The sequence below is a fragment of the Rhincodon typus genome, chromosome 8, assembly GCF_021869965.1.
Source record: "Rhincodon typus isolate 14 chromosome 8, sRhiTyp1.1, whole genome shotgun sequence".
Classification (NCBI taxonomy): Eukaryota; Metazoa; Chordata; class Chondrichthyes; order Orectolobiformes; family Rhincodontidae; genus Rhincodon; species Rhincodon typus.
In genome coordinates, this window is record NC_063339.1 from 25,828,322 (window position 1) to 25,845,948 (window position 17,627).

The window sequence follows — 17,627 nt, forward strand, 5'->3', positions numbered from 1 at the left end:
GCAGTTCTGAGTGGTGCTCACTTGTGTAACATGTTAACCAAAAAAACATTTTGCAGAGTACAACAATAGCAACATTGTGTATTTATATAGCATCATCAACATAGCAAAACCCTTAACAAGATTGATTTCAATAAAGGCATTTTGACACTGAGTCACTGAAGAAAAGCTTGGTCAAAGAGGTTTAAAGGAGCATCTTACAGGGCAGAGAAAAGCAGAGAGGTTTAAGGAGGGAAATCCAGATGATAGAGTCAGAGTAGCTGAAGGTGCAGCATGCAGTAGTAGAGCAATTAAAATCAGGAATGCATAAGAAACCAGAATTAGAAGTGCAGGCATATCCTGGAGGATTGTGGAGCAGGAGGAGATTATAGAAATAGTGGGACTGGGGTGTTGGGGACATAGAAGGATTTGAAAACAAGGGTGAGGCTGTTAAAACTGAGCATTCATAGTCCAGGAGTCACAGTGTTGGTTAGCAAGCACAGGGTTGATGGGTATGGCAAGGTGAGGGGTTAGCAGTTCTGTGGATGGAGTGGATATATTGTTCGAAGTTGGTCAAGCAACACACTGTCAGGTTTGGAAGGGTCCTGCTTAACTTCTGACAGTTGGCAGGGATAGAAATGGTGGCCGGAGAATGTCATCTGCGGTATGAATCAAAGACAAAGTTTTCAGTCCACCCAACATTTAGTAAGAGGAAACACTTGCTCATTTAATTTAGAAGCTGGACAAGTGGTTTACCAATTGAGAAGGAACCAGAAATGTGCTGGCAAGTTTGCGCTGAGCAGCTACAGAAGCAATTGCATTTTCAGACGCATTTGCATGAAGGTTGGCAAACAGATGAGAAGTTGAAGAGGGCCATTGATTGATCCTTGAATGATGCCTGAAGTATCAGAGAAGAGTGATCTGAGAAGCGGTTACATGACATCTCAAGATTTGTTAATCAGCAGGTCACAATGCAAAGCCAATGCTTTTCTAATACACTGCATTGACTTTGACCATTTTCTGAATGTTAAATCTCGACAAAACGTAGGGGATATTCCCTAAGGATGAATAATTTATAAACATGCAGCAAGTGAGCTGCTCTCAAAACTATGAAGGACTAAAGCCATTAGTGCAGGAACTGAAGAGCTGTTATTTTCTGTGTTCGATGAATCCCTGAATGAATCCTAATTTCGTCATGCTTCCAAGTTTATTTTTGTCACTTTATTATTACACTCTTTTGTATTTCTGCTACATTTGTTTCTCAAGATTTATCACCGCAGATGGCAGAGCAATATCCACCTCTGTAAAATCAAATCATGTGGTGTCATTCAGGTCATTGAGTCGTTTAGGCTGTCATCCCACTGCAATTTAAGTTAGAGAGAGAACCTGCTGAAAAGGAAATAGGATCTGCAGGAAAGTCTGCAACAGGATCTGCTAAAACTTTTCAAGGCCAATGACGAAATGTTATTGTAGAGGGGTGTAAGGTTCTGCAAAGGTTAAAGGTGAAGAGATCATGAAACAAACTCCCCCCCCCCCCCCCCCCGAACAATATGATGATGTCACTGGGCTTTAGGTAGGGAACAGCTTTGTACCTCAAAATAGTGAGACAACAAGGTCTCCCTCATAGTCAAAGTAACAATGGTGGTTTTACCAAAGTGACTTATACCTGGTTGCTATGGTGCAATAACCTACAGTTATTTTCTTTCAGACTGCAAAATAGTTCCCCTAAACCACACCATATCAAACAGGCAGGTAGTTTTCCTCTACCATACCAGACCAAGCAAACCCTGTAGATGCCACCAGAAAAGAGCATAATGGCAGAAAATCTGCCTGATATGTTCTTCACCAAGGTGAGCTCTGATGAGGATCTATCTTACAACAGATGTGACTACAAAAATCTGAGGAGAAATTGTTACAGGGATCCGAGGATAATACAAACAACACCAGGGAACGGAAAATGAAGGTAACCCTCTGAAAGAATCACAATATTAGCAGGTACTTCAGTAAGTCTAGATTTGAAGAATGATAGAAGCTAAGAGGGATGTAGTCAGAGAAAGCCACACATTTAGTACATTGCAGCACCTAAAACAATGGGATATATTATATATGGTTAGAGTCATATAGCACAGAAACAGACCCTTCAGTCCAACTCATCCTCGCCGCCCAGACATCCCAATCTGACCGAGTCCCATTTGCCAGCATCTGGCCAATATCACTCTAAACCCATCCTATTCATATACGCATTGAGTTGCCTTTTAAATGTTATCGTAGTACCCACCTCCACTACTTCCTCTGGCAGCTCGTTCCATAACACACCAACCTCTGTGTGAAAAGGTTACCTCTCAAGTCCTTTTTAAATCTTTCCCCTCTGACCTTAAAGGTACGCTGGCCAGTTTTGGACACCCCCACCCTGGGGAAAATACCTTAGCTATTCACCCTATCCATGCCCCTCATAATTTTATAAACTTCTACAAGATCACCCCTGAGCCTTCAACGCGCCAGAGACAATGGCACCAGCCTATGAAGCCTCTCCCTACAGCTCAAACCCTCCAGCCCTGGCAACATCTTTCTAAATCTTTTCTGCACCCTCTGAAGTTTAGCAATATCCTTCCTATAGAGGGGTGACCAGAACTGCACACAGTATTTTAAAAGTGGCTTCAACAATGTCCTGTACAGCCACAACATGACATCCCAACTCCTACATTCACTGTTCTGACCAATAAAGGCAAGTTTGTCAAACACCTTCTTCACAACCCTGTGTACCTGTGACTCCACTTTCAAGTAGCTATGCATGTGCACTTGTAAGTAGAACAAGAAGTTTTACTAACATGACAAAGCTACTGTTTCAGAGAATTGCTTGCAAGGGAGCATTTGGACACGGGGGGGCATGCACACCCTCTCCTAAAGGCAGTTTTTTTCATTTGTGGTTTTCAGTCATATTAGCTAGCTCTCAATAATTTGCTGATGTTTCAATTGATATAGTTGTGAGGTTAAGATGCTGACAGTAGTTAGTTAGTTAGGTCCAGATATTGCCAGCGTTTTAGGTCAACATTAGGTCTATAGCTATCAAGCTAAATGCAGAATTAGTAATTAGCACAGTGTTGGGAATCCTTGTTATCACAATAAGATTGATCCATTTTGAACTTTAGAACTGAAATAGAGAGAAAACAATTTAAGGAATTTACAGAGGCAGCCTTAGGAACAACAATTAAGAGTCAACCAGATCAGCATTCTTGAGTTATTTTATTCTTTTAACAGACATGAGATTAACTGCCAAGGCCATTTGTACAAATCCCTAATTGCCTTTGAGAAAGTGGCTGTGAGCTACCTTCTAGAAAAGCTGTAAGTCTGTGTACTATACAATACCGAAACAGTATCCAAGATGGTGGCAGCAGAGTAGTAGTGTTCGTGCGCCTGCTCAATCAGTTGTTTTTTTCCATCCATTTCTCTTTTTTCTTCTTTTCTTTCTACTTTTCTTTTCTCTGCGGTTCTCTCTTGCCTTTTGCCCTTGAGGAGCTTGGTTGCGACGGAACCAGCAGCAGCAGTGAGTGTGTGCCCAGCAGCAAGAAATGGTATCGCAGCATGGCAGCTTCGACATAGCTTCAAGGCAGAGGCAGTGTATTGGTGGCAGCTCTGATGTTAGTGCTGGTTCCAAGGGTACAGCAGTTGTGTTAGTTCAGGAAGCCTGTGGACTCTGCTGCTCTAATTGACTCCAAGATGGCGGCAGCATTGGTGAGGTGGGCCCAGCAGAAGTGATCGCGCCAGAACATGGGACATCAACATTGGTGGGTCTGGCACAGGTGGCGGTGAGGCGCAGGTCTCAAGGCAGTGGCAATGGCAGTGATGAAGTGTGGTGGCACTGCGGCATTTGTGGGTCCAGTGCAGGCATCATTGGTGAGCCTGGCTCTAGACTCATTGGCAGCGGTAGCTGTGAGGGTGATCTGGACATTTTCTTTTCCTTTTGTTTCTGTTTCTTTAATTTCAGCTCTTGTTTTTAATTCTAATTATTGTATTCTAAGATAGCACCAGAGAGTGGTGACTCTGAGCATTTTTCCTTGTACTCTTGTACTCAGATACATGTGATAATAAAATCTAATTAAACATAGGAAAGTAGTTCCAATTTTGATCTAGTGACTTTGGCTTTCTTGATGGAACCAGTAAGTATAGTCATAGAGCTGTTATCTCCATTAATGGTATAAAATATTGATGTTCGCTCCAGAAACAAAGGGTTGTTTTGAAGATAAAGGATAATTAGTTGAAATTTCTATTTTGGTCATTCCATGCCTGACATTGCGTCAGGGCTAGGTTTCAGGAACTATATATTTTTGGGCCTTATATGCTGCAGAAACAAAAGAGTTTGGAAGGCTGTGATATAGACAATGCGTATCTGCCAGTAGTCAGCACAAGGAGCATGGAGACCATTAGGAATCTGGGATGTTTGTAATCTGACAGGAAGTGATCTGAAAGCTCCTGGAAAGGTGGTGGAAGCTGAGTCTTTGACTATTTTAAGGCAAAAGTTTGTATACTTTCAGTCAGCGAAGGGGTGGACGGTTATTGGAATTAAATGAAGTGTAGAGTAATCCAATTAGCCATGATTTTCTTGAATGGCAGAGTGGATTAGACGGGGATGAGTCACCTATTCTGGTTCCTGACTCATGAGAGTTTTTGGCACATCTCGGTTTGGATTCTGTAGCAATGAAGAAACCCTCAGGATGCTGCAGTACATTGGGGAACTCTCGGGTGGAAACAAAATATTCTGTTGGAATATTTGGGCTTAAATAAAAGAGTTTTACAAAAAGTTAGTAGCAGTACTGACCGAACATGTGAATAGTCTGACAGAGTGAGAAATATATATAGTCATCTTACAAAATGTGCAACGTGCTTCAGTTTCTTCTCTAATAGCTAGTAGTCTGGATACTTTTCTTGGGTGAAGGGACAAAGTGTATTTATTATGTAAGCATTTCAGTCTACTGTCTTCCTTTAACAAAATTCCCATGCTCTGTAGCCTGGGCCACCACCAGAGTTTCATTGGAGTTTGTATTTTGTCAATAATCAATAATTAAACCAAATGAGACTCTTTTACCGGTACATGTACAGGACCAGAGAGATTGCTTGACAGATGCTTAACTACTTGCAGTGTGCACTGATAGCGTCACCATTATTCTTAGCAAAACATCTGAGCCAATGAATTTCTCTGAATTCACTGGGGGCAAAAGATTTAATTTTTTGAATTAAATTGACTCTAGGATTATCACTGATGGACCAAAGGTAAGGATGTACATTTGGATGAAACATAATAATACTAGACGTCTGGCTTAAAAGTAGTGTGGTTATTGAAATTCAGCCCAAAGTCCTCACATAATTAGCATTGGCAAAGTTTCTACTCAGTGACTCCACAAATCGAGAGATAGAATATAAAGCACATTATCCAGCACCAGGACATAAAAACCTCTGACTTATATTGCTTCCTGTGGTTCAAATAGAGATGTGTGTTTATGCATGATGTGTAAGGTTAACCATTTATTTTAAATCAATCTAGGTCCTTGCCATATGTCCGAAAGACATGCGAGCTGACATCTGTGTCCATCTGAACCGAAAGGTGTTTAATGAACATCCAGCATTTCGGCTTGCTAGTGATGGCTGCCTTCGAGCACTGGCTGTGGAGTTCCAAACAATACATTGCGCTCCAGGAGACCTAATCTATCACGCTGGAGAAAGTGTCGATGCCCTCTGCTTTGTAGTTTCTGGGTCACTGGAGGTTATTCAGGATGACGAAGTTGTCGCTATTCTAGGTACCATCATTTCTCTTCAGGTTCACCTTCAATATAAACTATGAAGGGAGATGCTCTTTCTGAAAATGTGTATAAACCATAGGTTTGCTGCCCACACAGTAATTACTAAACCAAAGCATGCTGCAAATATTACTGTATAATTTGTCAGGGACAGCTTTCTGGAAAAAAATATGCGTCACTTTTTCGGGCTTTTCTTACTCTTTAAATTAAGTAAGATCTGCCAGGGGTTTTTGCTCGATACGTTTGGGTAATCGGAATTGATTCCTATTTATATTGGATTGATTTCAATAAAACTCAAGACAGTTCATGTAATGCTCGTAAATCTAAAATTAATATGGAAGTCTACAGTTGTCTTCTTGGTTAAGAGAAGCCATATTTTTTCCTTTGTCACTATTTATGATGGTGTATGAATTATCTGTTCTAAATTGATTGTCCAGTTTTAGTTTAGTGACCCATATTTTCAAAGGTCATTCCACTGTTCTTCGTATTTGGTGCTCATTGTATTGACTCCTCACTCTTCATTTGATGATCAGTTTATTTTCATTTATCTCTCTGTATACACTGTTCTTCAGCCAAGAGAGTAACCAGGCATGTAACCTACTTTTACACTTGTAACAACCTTTTTCACGCTTGGAAAAAATTATAAATCAAAGTATAATGAAAATCCATAAAAGAACAATTATCACATGTCAAATCCATATCTACTGAACAAAAACTAAGATAAACAAGCCATTAAACCAGAGAGTTACTGTTATTGCAAATAGTGGTTATCAAGAGAACTAATTCAGTCTTCTAACTACCAGATACTAAATCCTGTTCACCTAAAGTAACATACACTTTTTTTTCTAGAGAACTATTTATTCACAATAAAAATCACTCACTTGAAATTCAAAATGTACAACATTTCAAACAACCATATGCCTGTGTGAGAAACCATCATCTCTGTCCAAGCTACGTTAGCAAACCAAAGATCTAATTATTGGAGTACTTAACAATTATGAAAAAGCAACTTATTGATGCCTGTGGCTTATGGATGATTTTCAGATTTCATTCCCAGGCAGATGTAGAAAAATTCCTTCCTCAACCTCCTGTGCCTACATTTGAATTTTTTTTCAAGCTTGTTTGGAGCACAGTTAAATCCAACCAGTATTTAATGGTGGTTGAGCTATATCACCTTAGTGAAACAACCGTGCAATTGTTTTATAAATTTAAGTTAAAATATTCCTTCAGTAGTTATGGTCAAGTAATGATTCTATGTCCATCCAGGCGTATGAAGAATTTCCATTACAATTTGAAAAATTCTGCACGATAAAATGAAAACAATGTAGATACATACTCAAAGTAAAGAAAAAGGTAATATGGAATTGATATCAAGTCAAATGGACTATACAGATTTATTGTATAGAAAAGCTTTTTGAGTGTAATTAGTTCCACAATATGCTGTGTATGTGTATACTATACATAGATAATATATATATTGTTTTTTATTTGGCATGTAGGGTAAAGATTTCTTTATTTATAAATTTCTTCATAAATAATGTAAACCATGTCAAAATTAATCAGTGTGGAATTTGTCAAATATATGAGATTGTTAATTATATTTAAAAGGATTTGAAAGAATTAGATGTTGTATGGGGGTTACTTCAGTTATGATAATACTTGAAATACATCAGAAATACCATTGCTGCTGCTTTTGAGCTTTTAGACTCAAACTATAGTGAAGTGTGGACTGTGTAGAGCCAGAAGTTACACAAAGCACAATGATTAGACGACCAGCATTCACCAATGTTTATGCATAGATTGAAGAACAGCTTCAGACAAGTTCAAATACATGGGAATGAGAAAATATTAATTATACATTTTCAGGAAAAGTCATTTATTTTGCATGGTTTAAACATGCAGTACTATCCTATTCATATTTAAGCCAATCAATATAATAGTCGTAAGTACTTACATATTAGAAAATATCTTTTGAGTTGAGTATTTTAGTCAAAATCAGCCGTATCAAACCGGAAGGCATGGTTGACAAGCACCCTGCTAAAAAAGTTAGATTTAGTGATGGCTGCCTCTCTGCTACTTAATGCTGAGAGTAGTTTTATTGTGAAGCTTTGATCTCTTATGCCATGGGTGGCATGGTGGCTCAGTGGTTAGCCCTGCTGCCTCACAGTGCCAGGCACCTGGGTTCGATTCCACCCTTGGGTGACTTGTGTGGAGTTTGTACATTCTCCCCGTGTCTGTATGGGTTTCCTATGAATGCTCTGGTTTTCTCCCACAGCCCAAAGAGATAGGGGGCATATTTTTAAGGTACAAGAAGAGGTTTAAAAAAGGCATGAAGGGCAAATTTTTTACACAGAGGGTTGATCATGTTGGAATGAAATTCCTGAGGAAGCGGTAGATACAGGCACAGTTACAACGTTTAAAAGACACTTAGATAAGTGCATGTGTAGGAAAGGTTTAGAGGGATATGGGCCAGGAGCAGACAGGTGGGACTAGTTTAGTCAGGAATTATGTTCAGACTGGAGGGCATGTTTCAATGCTGTATGACTCTATGACTCTGTGCAGGTTAAGTGGATTGGTCATGCTAAATTGCCCATAGTGTCTAGGACTGTGCAGGCTAGATGGATAAGCCATGGGAAATGCAGGGTTACAGGGATAAGGTAGGGGACGTGGATCTGGGTGAGATACTGTTTGGACGGTCAGTGTGGACTCGATGGGTTGAATGGCCTGCTTCCACACTGTAGGGATTCTATGATTCATCTTGCCTTACAGATTTTCCAGCCCATCTGATGGTCAGCGACTCTCGCAGAACTAGGCAAGAGCAGTGGCCACTGCCAGAACTACAGGCAGTTCCGATGCTACATTTTAGAAGCACCTTTGTTAACAGTTGTAGAACCACTTTCTTTGGTCCTAAAGTTCTGATCCAGATATCATTCGGGATACAGTAACTTAGATACTGTTCCACTAAATGTGGTAAACCTTTATTAAACTGCAAATCAATAGTTCATACAATGTGACACTAGTTATGGAGAAGTTCCACAAGCTACAGTATGTCTCAGATGGTCAATCTAACATATCTCCCAGTGCTTCTTCAGAGTGATTCCACAACTGGACTATCCACTTCAGAAGCAAGTCCTTTTCAAAGGCTTTCTTTATACCTTTTCCTTGATTTGACAATGTATCATATCAGCTTATGCCTCATTTTGGCTCTCAATTGGTTTTTCATTGCATCACTGTGCTGTCTGAAGGCTTCTTTTTTATCCATTTGTGGGACATTGGTGTCACTGGCTGGCCAGCATTTATTGCCCATTCCTGTACTTTCTGGGGCCCAATTTCAAGGCCATGCTTGAATCAACAGAGGCTGTCATCTGTGCCGTTATCTCTAACACTCACTGCCACACAAACAGTGAGGCCATTTTTTTTTCATGTCTTTAGCATAGTGTCAAAACAGATCAATTGGCAGACTTTATCAACCCTGTGTCTTGACCTGGTTTCCCATTCTGCCTTCCTGTTCAGAAATCCACAATGCAGGTCTTCAGTCAGGATACTAATTTCTCCTTTGGCGTTCCATTCCATCACCATTAGACAATCTCAGTATACAGAGCTATTCCACAGATAATTTACATTTGTTAATATGAAGGAAAGATAAGAACAGTTACCAGATTCAAAGTAATTAAATGATACAAGAGTAAATAATGTGTTGGCTTTCAGAGAGCATGAGCTCATGCCTTCAAATGCATTGGTGTAGGCGTGGAAAATCCAATCAATCAATGACAATGAGAAATTTAATTACAACTCAAATTCAGGTGCAAAGAAAGGCATATTCAATAGTGAAGTATACTAGTTGTATAACTGTCCTGCGATTAAATCAGATTTTTGAACATTTTGAACAGTTTTCCTTTGCACAACTACTATAATAATTGAACATTTAATGACAGTTCGGAATCTCAAACTAATTCTGATGTGCTTCACTAACATCTTGTCTATTGATTTAATAGCCGGTACATGCTTTATGCACCTTTCAAAAAACGCACATATAGAGTAATTCAAAGATAACAAGCTCCATGATTTCAGCAGTCATCACAAACAAAAAAGTAGTTATTAGGATGATTGATGCTTGACTTTGATTACAGTCTAACATAAAATAAATTCACACCAGGTTTCATCAATACACAAGAAAATAAAAGTATCATTAATTATAGCAAATCTATTCACTAACATGTGGCAACATAGAATTACCAATATGGAAACTTAAATGATACCCCCTTTACATCCAAACACAAAAGTATTCATTCCCTCATAGGAGAGATAAGACAGATGAGACAAACAATCTTGCCAGGAATATTATTGCTGGAAAATATGGGTACAATGTCTGAATCAGAGTCTAATCCAAAAGGAGTGGAACGAGGTAACTTTCTCACAGTTCTTTTTTAAAGGTTTTGGCGATGATGTCATGTTGTTGTTAATTATGGTGATCTGCAATTTGGTAGCCAGTCAGTTGGACCTAACTCTTGGCTTGAGTTAGAAGTTTTCTTCCTTCTGCAAATGTCTTTGAGTGTTACTGTTTTTATTCATAGAGAGAGGGAGAGAGATTTCACTTTCTGGCAGGCTTGAAGGTCAGAGTCCTAACTGCTTTTTCTCCTTTCAGTGCTGTGACAAGTTCCCACTTACAACCAATCCAATCCCTGTTGTTGAGCAGTAACATCTTTTTTCCAAAGTCACCTGCTGCCAGAACATAAGTATCTAACCCAGTTCCAACAAAATAACACCAAACAGTTCCATATTTTTTTCTTTGAGTTGTTGAAACAAAAAAGCTAAGAATTCAAACTTCCATTTTCTGGGGCTTATATTTCCAATTTTTTTTTAAAAATGTGCAAAATACAGGGCAGTGAATGCTACTGGGGTCCATTGAGGTGCGAGCCTTCCTTGAAGGACAAAGTGGCCATTAATAGGCCAATGAATAATTAATTAGTCACACACCTCTCTTCAACAGGCAGCTAAATAGCTGCCATTCTCACCTCTCAAGATATCCTATAGCGGTGGGTGGATTTTCGTCTTGATACCTTCTGCTACCTCTGCCCATCTGGTTCATTTGAATTGCTGAAAAGCAATAAAGTCTAGCCTCAATATTTTTGTCTAGGGATGTGAGTGTGTTGGGTAAGTATAGGTCTTGTCATCTTAGCATGAGCATTGCTCTGCCCACATTAGTCCAGCTTGATTGCTGATTGCTTTTGTTCAACTTCCAGGCAATTCTGTATGTTTATGTTTCAAAATTACTTGAAGAAAATGTTTAAAATCTATATTCAGGTCACTTGTTTTTAGTGTGACTTTTCAAACAGAGGTAAAGATAGTGCATGTGTGAGAGAACACAACAGAGAACATAACATTACACAATTGTCATAGTTTTTGTTTGTATTTTATAAACTTCACAATGCGTGTAGTAACGGGAGAGAATCCTTCCTCTTCTTAATTTGAAATATATTCCTAAAAATATTTTGAAAGTGGATATTTGTGACAGGTAGCATTGATGTTCTAATTATTAACAACAGTTAAAGTGATAAGACTGACAGAGAAGTAGGAATATAAAGTGACAGTCAGTATAAAATTCCTGAGTTAAAATTACATGTCAGGGGTGAGGTGGTGTTGAATTGTGAAGGGGTTGAGGGCAGGTGTGCAATAGAGATGACAGGATCTAGTTGTATTGTTGTCAATTATATTAAACGTTACAGAGAACAGAAAAGGTAGGAAGGCTTGTATATATCTTGCTGCATTTTTTCATTTTGAAAAATGGTGAAGGAATTTATATAAAACAAAGGCCATAACTGAAATGATAAACAGTGGCACAGATTGGTTCTCGCAACATCTATAAAATAAGTTCAGGAAACCAAACTAAAAATTAATTTACTCAAGCACTGTATGTCAAAAGCTCTAATTTTATCTACCACAAGTTGTGAACATCCATATTATGATAAAACAGAGAAGCGTCCAAGTCACCTTGGGGAATGTTATAGCAGATTTTCTAGGATTCAGAAATATATCCAAAGCCCTTCAAATTGATAGATGATAGTTGACACCATTCAGTCAATATAATACCTGGGAAGGTGGGGAATACCTTTTTTATAGCTTTAATTTCCTTCCCCTTGTATTTGATTCCGTTATGCACCATTTCCCAGCTCCAAGTAGGAAACTAATCTACACCCCCAGGCCAGTGGCATTTCTGATCAGGGAACTTGCAGTGATGTCTTTGCTTATTTCCCATGTAGGCTCACGTGCCTCAGCTTCATATTTCCCTGCCACTCTTCATCAAAAATAAGCAATTCATCGTATGAATTCACAATCACAATTTAACTTGTCACAGTGAATCTCAGGTTTTAAAAATAATTAAATTATGATTATTTTTCTCTAATTTATTTTAACTTTGCATATATTTTTCAGGGAAAGGGGACGTGTTTGGGGATATATTCTGGAAGGAAACCACGCTTGCCCATGCATGTGCCAATGTGAGGGCGTTGACTTATTGTGACTTGCATATAATCCATCGTGAAGCCTTGCTGAAGGTTCTAGAATTCTATACGCCATTTGCAAATTCTTTTTCACGAAACCTCATATTGACTTGCAATCTGAGGAAGAGGGTAAGTTATCTTCTTTCCATTTCATGTTCCATGGTTCACATTTAAATTTTGAGCTTCCAATATGTTCATCGTTTGTTTATTGACAAAATTCCGTCTTGAAAATAACTTTTACTACTTATTGCTTCACTGTAGGGTAATGCTCAAAGTTCAGACGATGGTTAATATTTGTGTGTTAGATATTGAATGTTGCTTATTGGTGAAAGGATATCTCAGACTGCAGAGAAATTGTTGGAAGATCAGCTGTTCACTCTCTAGCGTCAATGTCCTCACAAACTGAGGAGAAATTGCCCAAGTTGGCAGTGCAGGATTTTCCACTGATGCCCTCCAGCTTCTATTCTACCATAATGGCTGAGTGATATTATCACAAGACTATCCATCCAGAGATCCCAGTAATGATCTGACGACCTGGGTTTGAATTCCCGCTATGGCAGATGGTAGAATTTGGATTCAGTTAAAAATCTCTGGATTAACAGTCTAATGATGACCATGAAACAGCTGTTTATTGTCAAAAAACCCACCTGGTTCGCTAATGTCCTTTAGGGAAGAAATCTGCCATCCTTACCTGGTCATAGAGTCATACAGCATGGAAACAGACCCTACAGTCTATCCAAACAAGTTTCCTCAAATTAAACTAGTCCCATTTTCCTGCATTTGGCCCATATTCGTCTGCCTATCCAAATGTCTTTCAAATGTCGTAACTGAGCCTGCACCTATCACTCCTTCTGACAATTTATTCCACATACAAACCACCCTCTGTGTGAAAAGATTCCCCTCAGGTCCCTTTTAAATCTTTCTCCTCTTACGTTAAAAATATGCCTTCTAGTTTTGAACTCCCCTACCCTAGGGGAAAGACCTTTGTTATTCACCTTATCTATGCCCCTCATGATTTTATAAACCTTTATAAGGTCACCCCTCAATCTCCTACACTCCAGGGAAAAAGGCCCCAGCATATCCAGCCTCTCCTTGTAACTCATACCCTCCAGTCCTGGCAACATCCTGATAAATCTCTTCTGAACCCTCCAGTTTAATAATATCCTTCCTATAACAGGGTGACCAGATTGGTACACACTATTCCAAAAGTGGCCTCACCAACGTCCTGTAGAACCTCAACATGATGCCCCAAGTCCTACACTCAATGGTCTGAGCAATGAAGGCAAGCGTGTTAAGCCACCCTGTGTATCTCCAGACCCACAGCAATGTAGTTGATTCTAAACTGCCCTTTGGGCAATTAGGAATGGGCAATTAATGCTGGCCTGGCCAGCGATGCCATCATTCCATGAATGAATAAAAATAAATGCCAGAGTTTCAGGATGGTAACTACATTTGTGGGGTATCGCCAGTGAGAGACAGTGTTTCTCCCAACACTGTCCTTACCCCAACACCAGCGATAAGTATCTGCTCACTTCTCAGAGAGGTTTACAAATATTCCGAATAACCGGCAATTTTCGGAGCCCACCCTAGTCTAAGGGTGTAGACCGATATAATCATTTTTTAAACACCATCATTGTTGAAGGACCAGTAGACTACTCTGAACTCGATTCCCATAACAGAGTTGCTATGAAGCCGTTATCATTTCCTGTACCATGGAAATGCCTCCCAAGTTTCCAGTTGAGAGGAGAACTATCTCTTAGTACATCGATACTAAGGGATCGTTATGTTACGAAGCTAATGTTTAGTAATGATGCCATGCTTTGAAGGCTAAATCCTGACAAAAATCTGCTCCAGTCGTTAAATTTAAGGACAGATATTTTCTTTCAATTTTCTACAATTTTTACTCTTTCAAAGTATGTGAACAAATCCAGTATTTGTTGTCTTAAATCATTACATTCTGCAGGCTGCAGTAATACAGATAAAATAGCAAAAAATAATTGGAGTCTGAATATTCCCTTTAAATTGAAAGAACAGCTGGAATTTCATATGTGATCTGGGAGAATTATGTCAATGCTGGGGATGGTAACCAAAGGTTAATTTAGTTTCCCCTGTTTAGTCACAGTTATTGTTAAATGTCAGTATTTACACTATGAACTAGCCAATTATATTGCTGTGGTATGCTTCTACTTAAACATGTTAATGATCCATTTGTTTCTTGAAGAAGCTACTACTGATCTCAAACTAAAAATGAGGAAATTGAAACAATTGTTAATGTGGATGATAACAAGGTGTAGAGCTGGAGGAACACAGCAGGCCAAGCAGCATCAGAGGAGCAGGAAAGCTGATGTTTCGGGCCTAGAGCTGATATTGAGATGTCATATCAACAGGATAGGTCCTGTCAAATTCCTGCTTTCTTCCAATCATGCACAGAAAGGGTTCTGTGTGAAAAGTGATAATTAAATTTTTTTTCCATATTCAATGCACATCTTTTTAATGCTGTTTTGATTGTGTGGAATTGTTGTCTTATTTGTTATGTCATTCTTAAAATTATACCCTCTCAGAATCGTTTGGATGTCATCTGACCAGTCTTATTCTTGCTCTTTCTCTTGCTCTGCCACCTGACCTCGTTAAAGGCAAGCCATGTCCATAGTGTAGGGTTTCCAGAACAGTTGCAGTCATAACAAAATCTTAAAAATATTGCAGTGCATAAAAAATATTGCAGTGCAAAGGATATGCAAGAAATTAATTGACAGTCTGTTGGTCATACAGAACTTGAGCATAGTTATAAAAAGACACACTCTATTGCAGCTTTCCGGCTTGAACTTATCAGGGCAATTCGCAAGGATACCACTTCAAGGGGAAACCCAGCATATGAATTCTGCAAGAGAGGAGAGTGTTGTTTAGTTGGTAGGTGGATTTTGGTTGCCATGAGAATGCGTAATACCTCAACCAATCACAGTCCACTTCTCAACCAATCAATATTCACCTTTCTTGTATATAAATGTTGGTTTTCCCCTTGAATTGATACTCTTACCAATTGTCATGAAAATTGCAAGATGACAAGCTTTCACAGAATGCATCTCTTTTGCAGCAATACTCAATTAAACTGAGTCAAGTGTGTGTCCAAAGTTCTAATAATTGTGAATTATATTCCTGAATTAACAAAAAGATTTTTAAAGGCATTCTTTTCCATGAGAAAATATGTTCACTTAATCTGGAAACAGAGCAATGTGCAATTTTATCACCTGTGGCGCATAAGCTTTTCACACCTGCGTTTGAAACAAATGACTTTTGGTTCAGTTTTGAGTCAAGAGCCATCAAGTTTTGCCATTACAATCAGAGAGAATGATTGTGCTCAGAGTTGATTAGGCAGAAGAATTCTTTTTAATACCTTTAAAAGCTTTGTGTAACAAATTTAATTATTTTTTGTCCTCTGAGGAACAGAGTCCTCTGTACATTTTGACACATTCCTGTGGTGCAGAGTGAAGCACAGCTAATGTGGTAGTTAGCTCTGCAAAATAGCACTCTCCATCCAGTCTGCCAACATGCTGAATCCAGACAAAGAGCTTTTTGTCGACTGAAACACAATACAGGTGTATAAGCACTCACAATGAATATCCCCCTCACTCCTGATTGGAACTAAAACTGAGCCACTGGCTCAGATAGGTCATGTTCTGTGAGAGGACAGCCAAATCAATCATTAAGATGTGGAACATTCACTAGATTCATAGCTAAATGATCAATACCTACAATTTTAACTTGTCTGTTATCTACGTAGATTCTGACTAATTTGCTGAGTATTACCAGCACTTTCTGTTTTTTTGTTTATTTGCAATTTCCAAAGGTTTCTGCTATTTGTTTATCTTTTGGACTTGGAGTACCTCCACTTAGGGGCTACCATGACAAAAGGAGCTATGATGCATTGCTGTCCAACTACATGCAATGAACTCCTCCACGTGTCCTCATAGTATGAACATAGCAAAGTTGTTTGGCCATTCCTATGATGTGACTGCAGGAAACTGGTGTCCTGACAGCTTCCTGCTTTTAAAATCAAGCCTTCGACCCTTGTCTGCTGAGAATGATGAGCTGGTTGGTCATTGGTGAATGGGTCCTGCTGCTCATTCATGTTTAACATATCACCCAGTGTATCCTGTGCTAGAGTTCTAATTGTCTTGGTTTCCAGATGTTTGAAATAATCACATTTAAGTTTGGAAAGATGAGAGGCCTTTTTATTTAATACTTGACATGCTGCTTTATACGAAAGAACAGGATTATGCTGTTCCTATTACTCATCATGTAATTCTTTAGTGCTGTTTTCAGTGTGATTCTCTCAAATACACAGTGCAACTCATTCCTCACTAATTATTTCCTACCTCAGTACTGATAATACCATTTATAACATCCCATCATTTTTAAAAAGGTAATGCCTAGTCAATCAACTCCAGTCGTTAATTTTATTAAATGCAGAGTTGTATGAGGAAGATCCAGTTGACATGGTCCGTTGCAGAACCAACGACTTTGTAAGAGATAGTAGGAACTGCAGATACTGGAGAATCTGAGATAACAAGGTATAGAGCTGGATGAACACAGCAGGCCAAGCAGCATCAGAGGAGCAGGAAAGCTGACATTTCGGGCCTAGACTTTGTAAGAGCCAGATCTGATGTCCTCTGAGTAGAATTTCAGGACTTAGGTTGCAAATTAAATTGTAGAACATTAACATAATCTACTCTGGCCTGTTACCTGACTCATACGCAATTGGCAGAGAGTTAATCATTTTAGAGAATTGAATTTATATTTAAAAGTGTGGTGTGGGAAGAATGGGTTTCAATTCAAGGGACACTGGCATCAACGCTCAGGGAAGCGTCCATTGCAGTGGGTTCCTCTTGAACTTGCTGAGACCACTATCCTGGCCAGTCATATATCTAAGGCTATGGACAGCAATTTAAACTAATAGAGGATGCTTAAGGTGAAGGGAGAATTCAAAATCCAAAGGGAAAGCTCAAAGCGTCATAACATGTGGTGTGATGTGAGTAAAGGTAAGCAAAGTGAGACCGGAAAGGACAAAGAGTTGAACAAAAAATGTACATCAATGTATAAGGTCGTTACAGGAAAGAGAATTAAAAAGAAAAGTAACTAACTTCTTTACTTAAATTCAAGAAGGATTTGCAATACATTAAAACAGTGACAAAAAGAAAGGTGATAATTTAAATCCAATCATGATTACAGAGACTTGGTTACAAAGTGATCAAGTGTGGGAAATAAGCATTTCAAGGTAAACAGTATTGTGGAGTTACAGGCAAAATGGCAAAGGAGGATGTGTAGCTTTGCCAGTAAAGGATGACATAAAAGCTTCAGTGAA

The 17,627-nt window shown here is 38.9% G+C and overlaps 1 protein-coding gene across 1 annotated transcript in view; it reads left to right on the plus strand.

The window, feature by feature from the left end:
- The window catches only part of LOC109920383 (potassium voltage-gated channel subfamily H member 5), a 278,422-nt gene extending 265,863 nt beyond the window's left edge, over positions 1 to 12,559 (plus strand). The window contains exons 7-9 of the mRNA XM_048600070.1: positions 5,516 to 5,768; positions 12,201 to 12,397; positions 12,530 to 12,559. Coding sequence (XP_048456027.1) covers positions 5,516 to 5,768; positions 12,201 to 12,397; positions 12,530 to 12,559 — 480 coding nt within the window. The remainder of the gene's footprint in view (positions 1 to 5,515; positions 5,769 to 12,200; positions 12,398 to 12,529) is intronic.
- Positions 12,560 to 17,627: the final 5,068 nt, after the last annotated feature.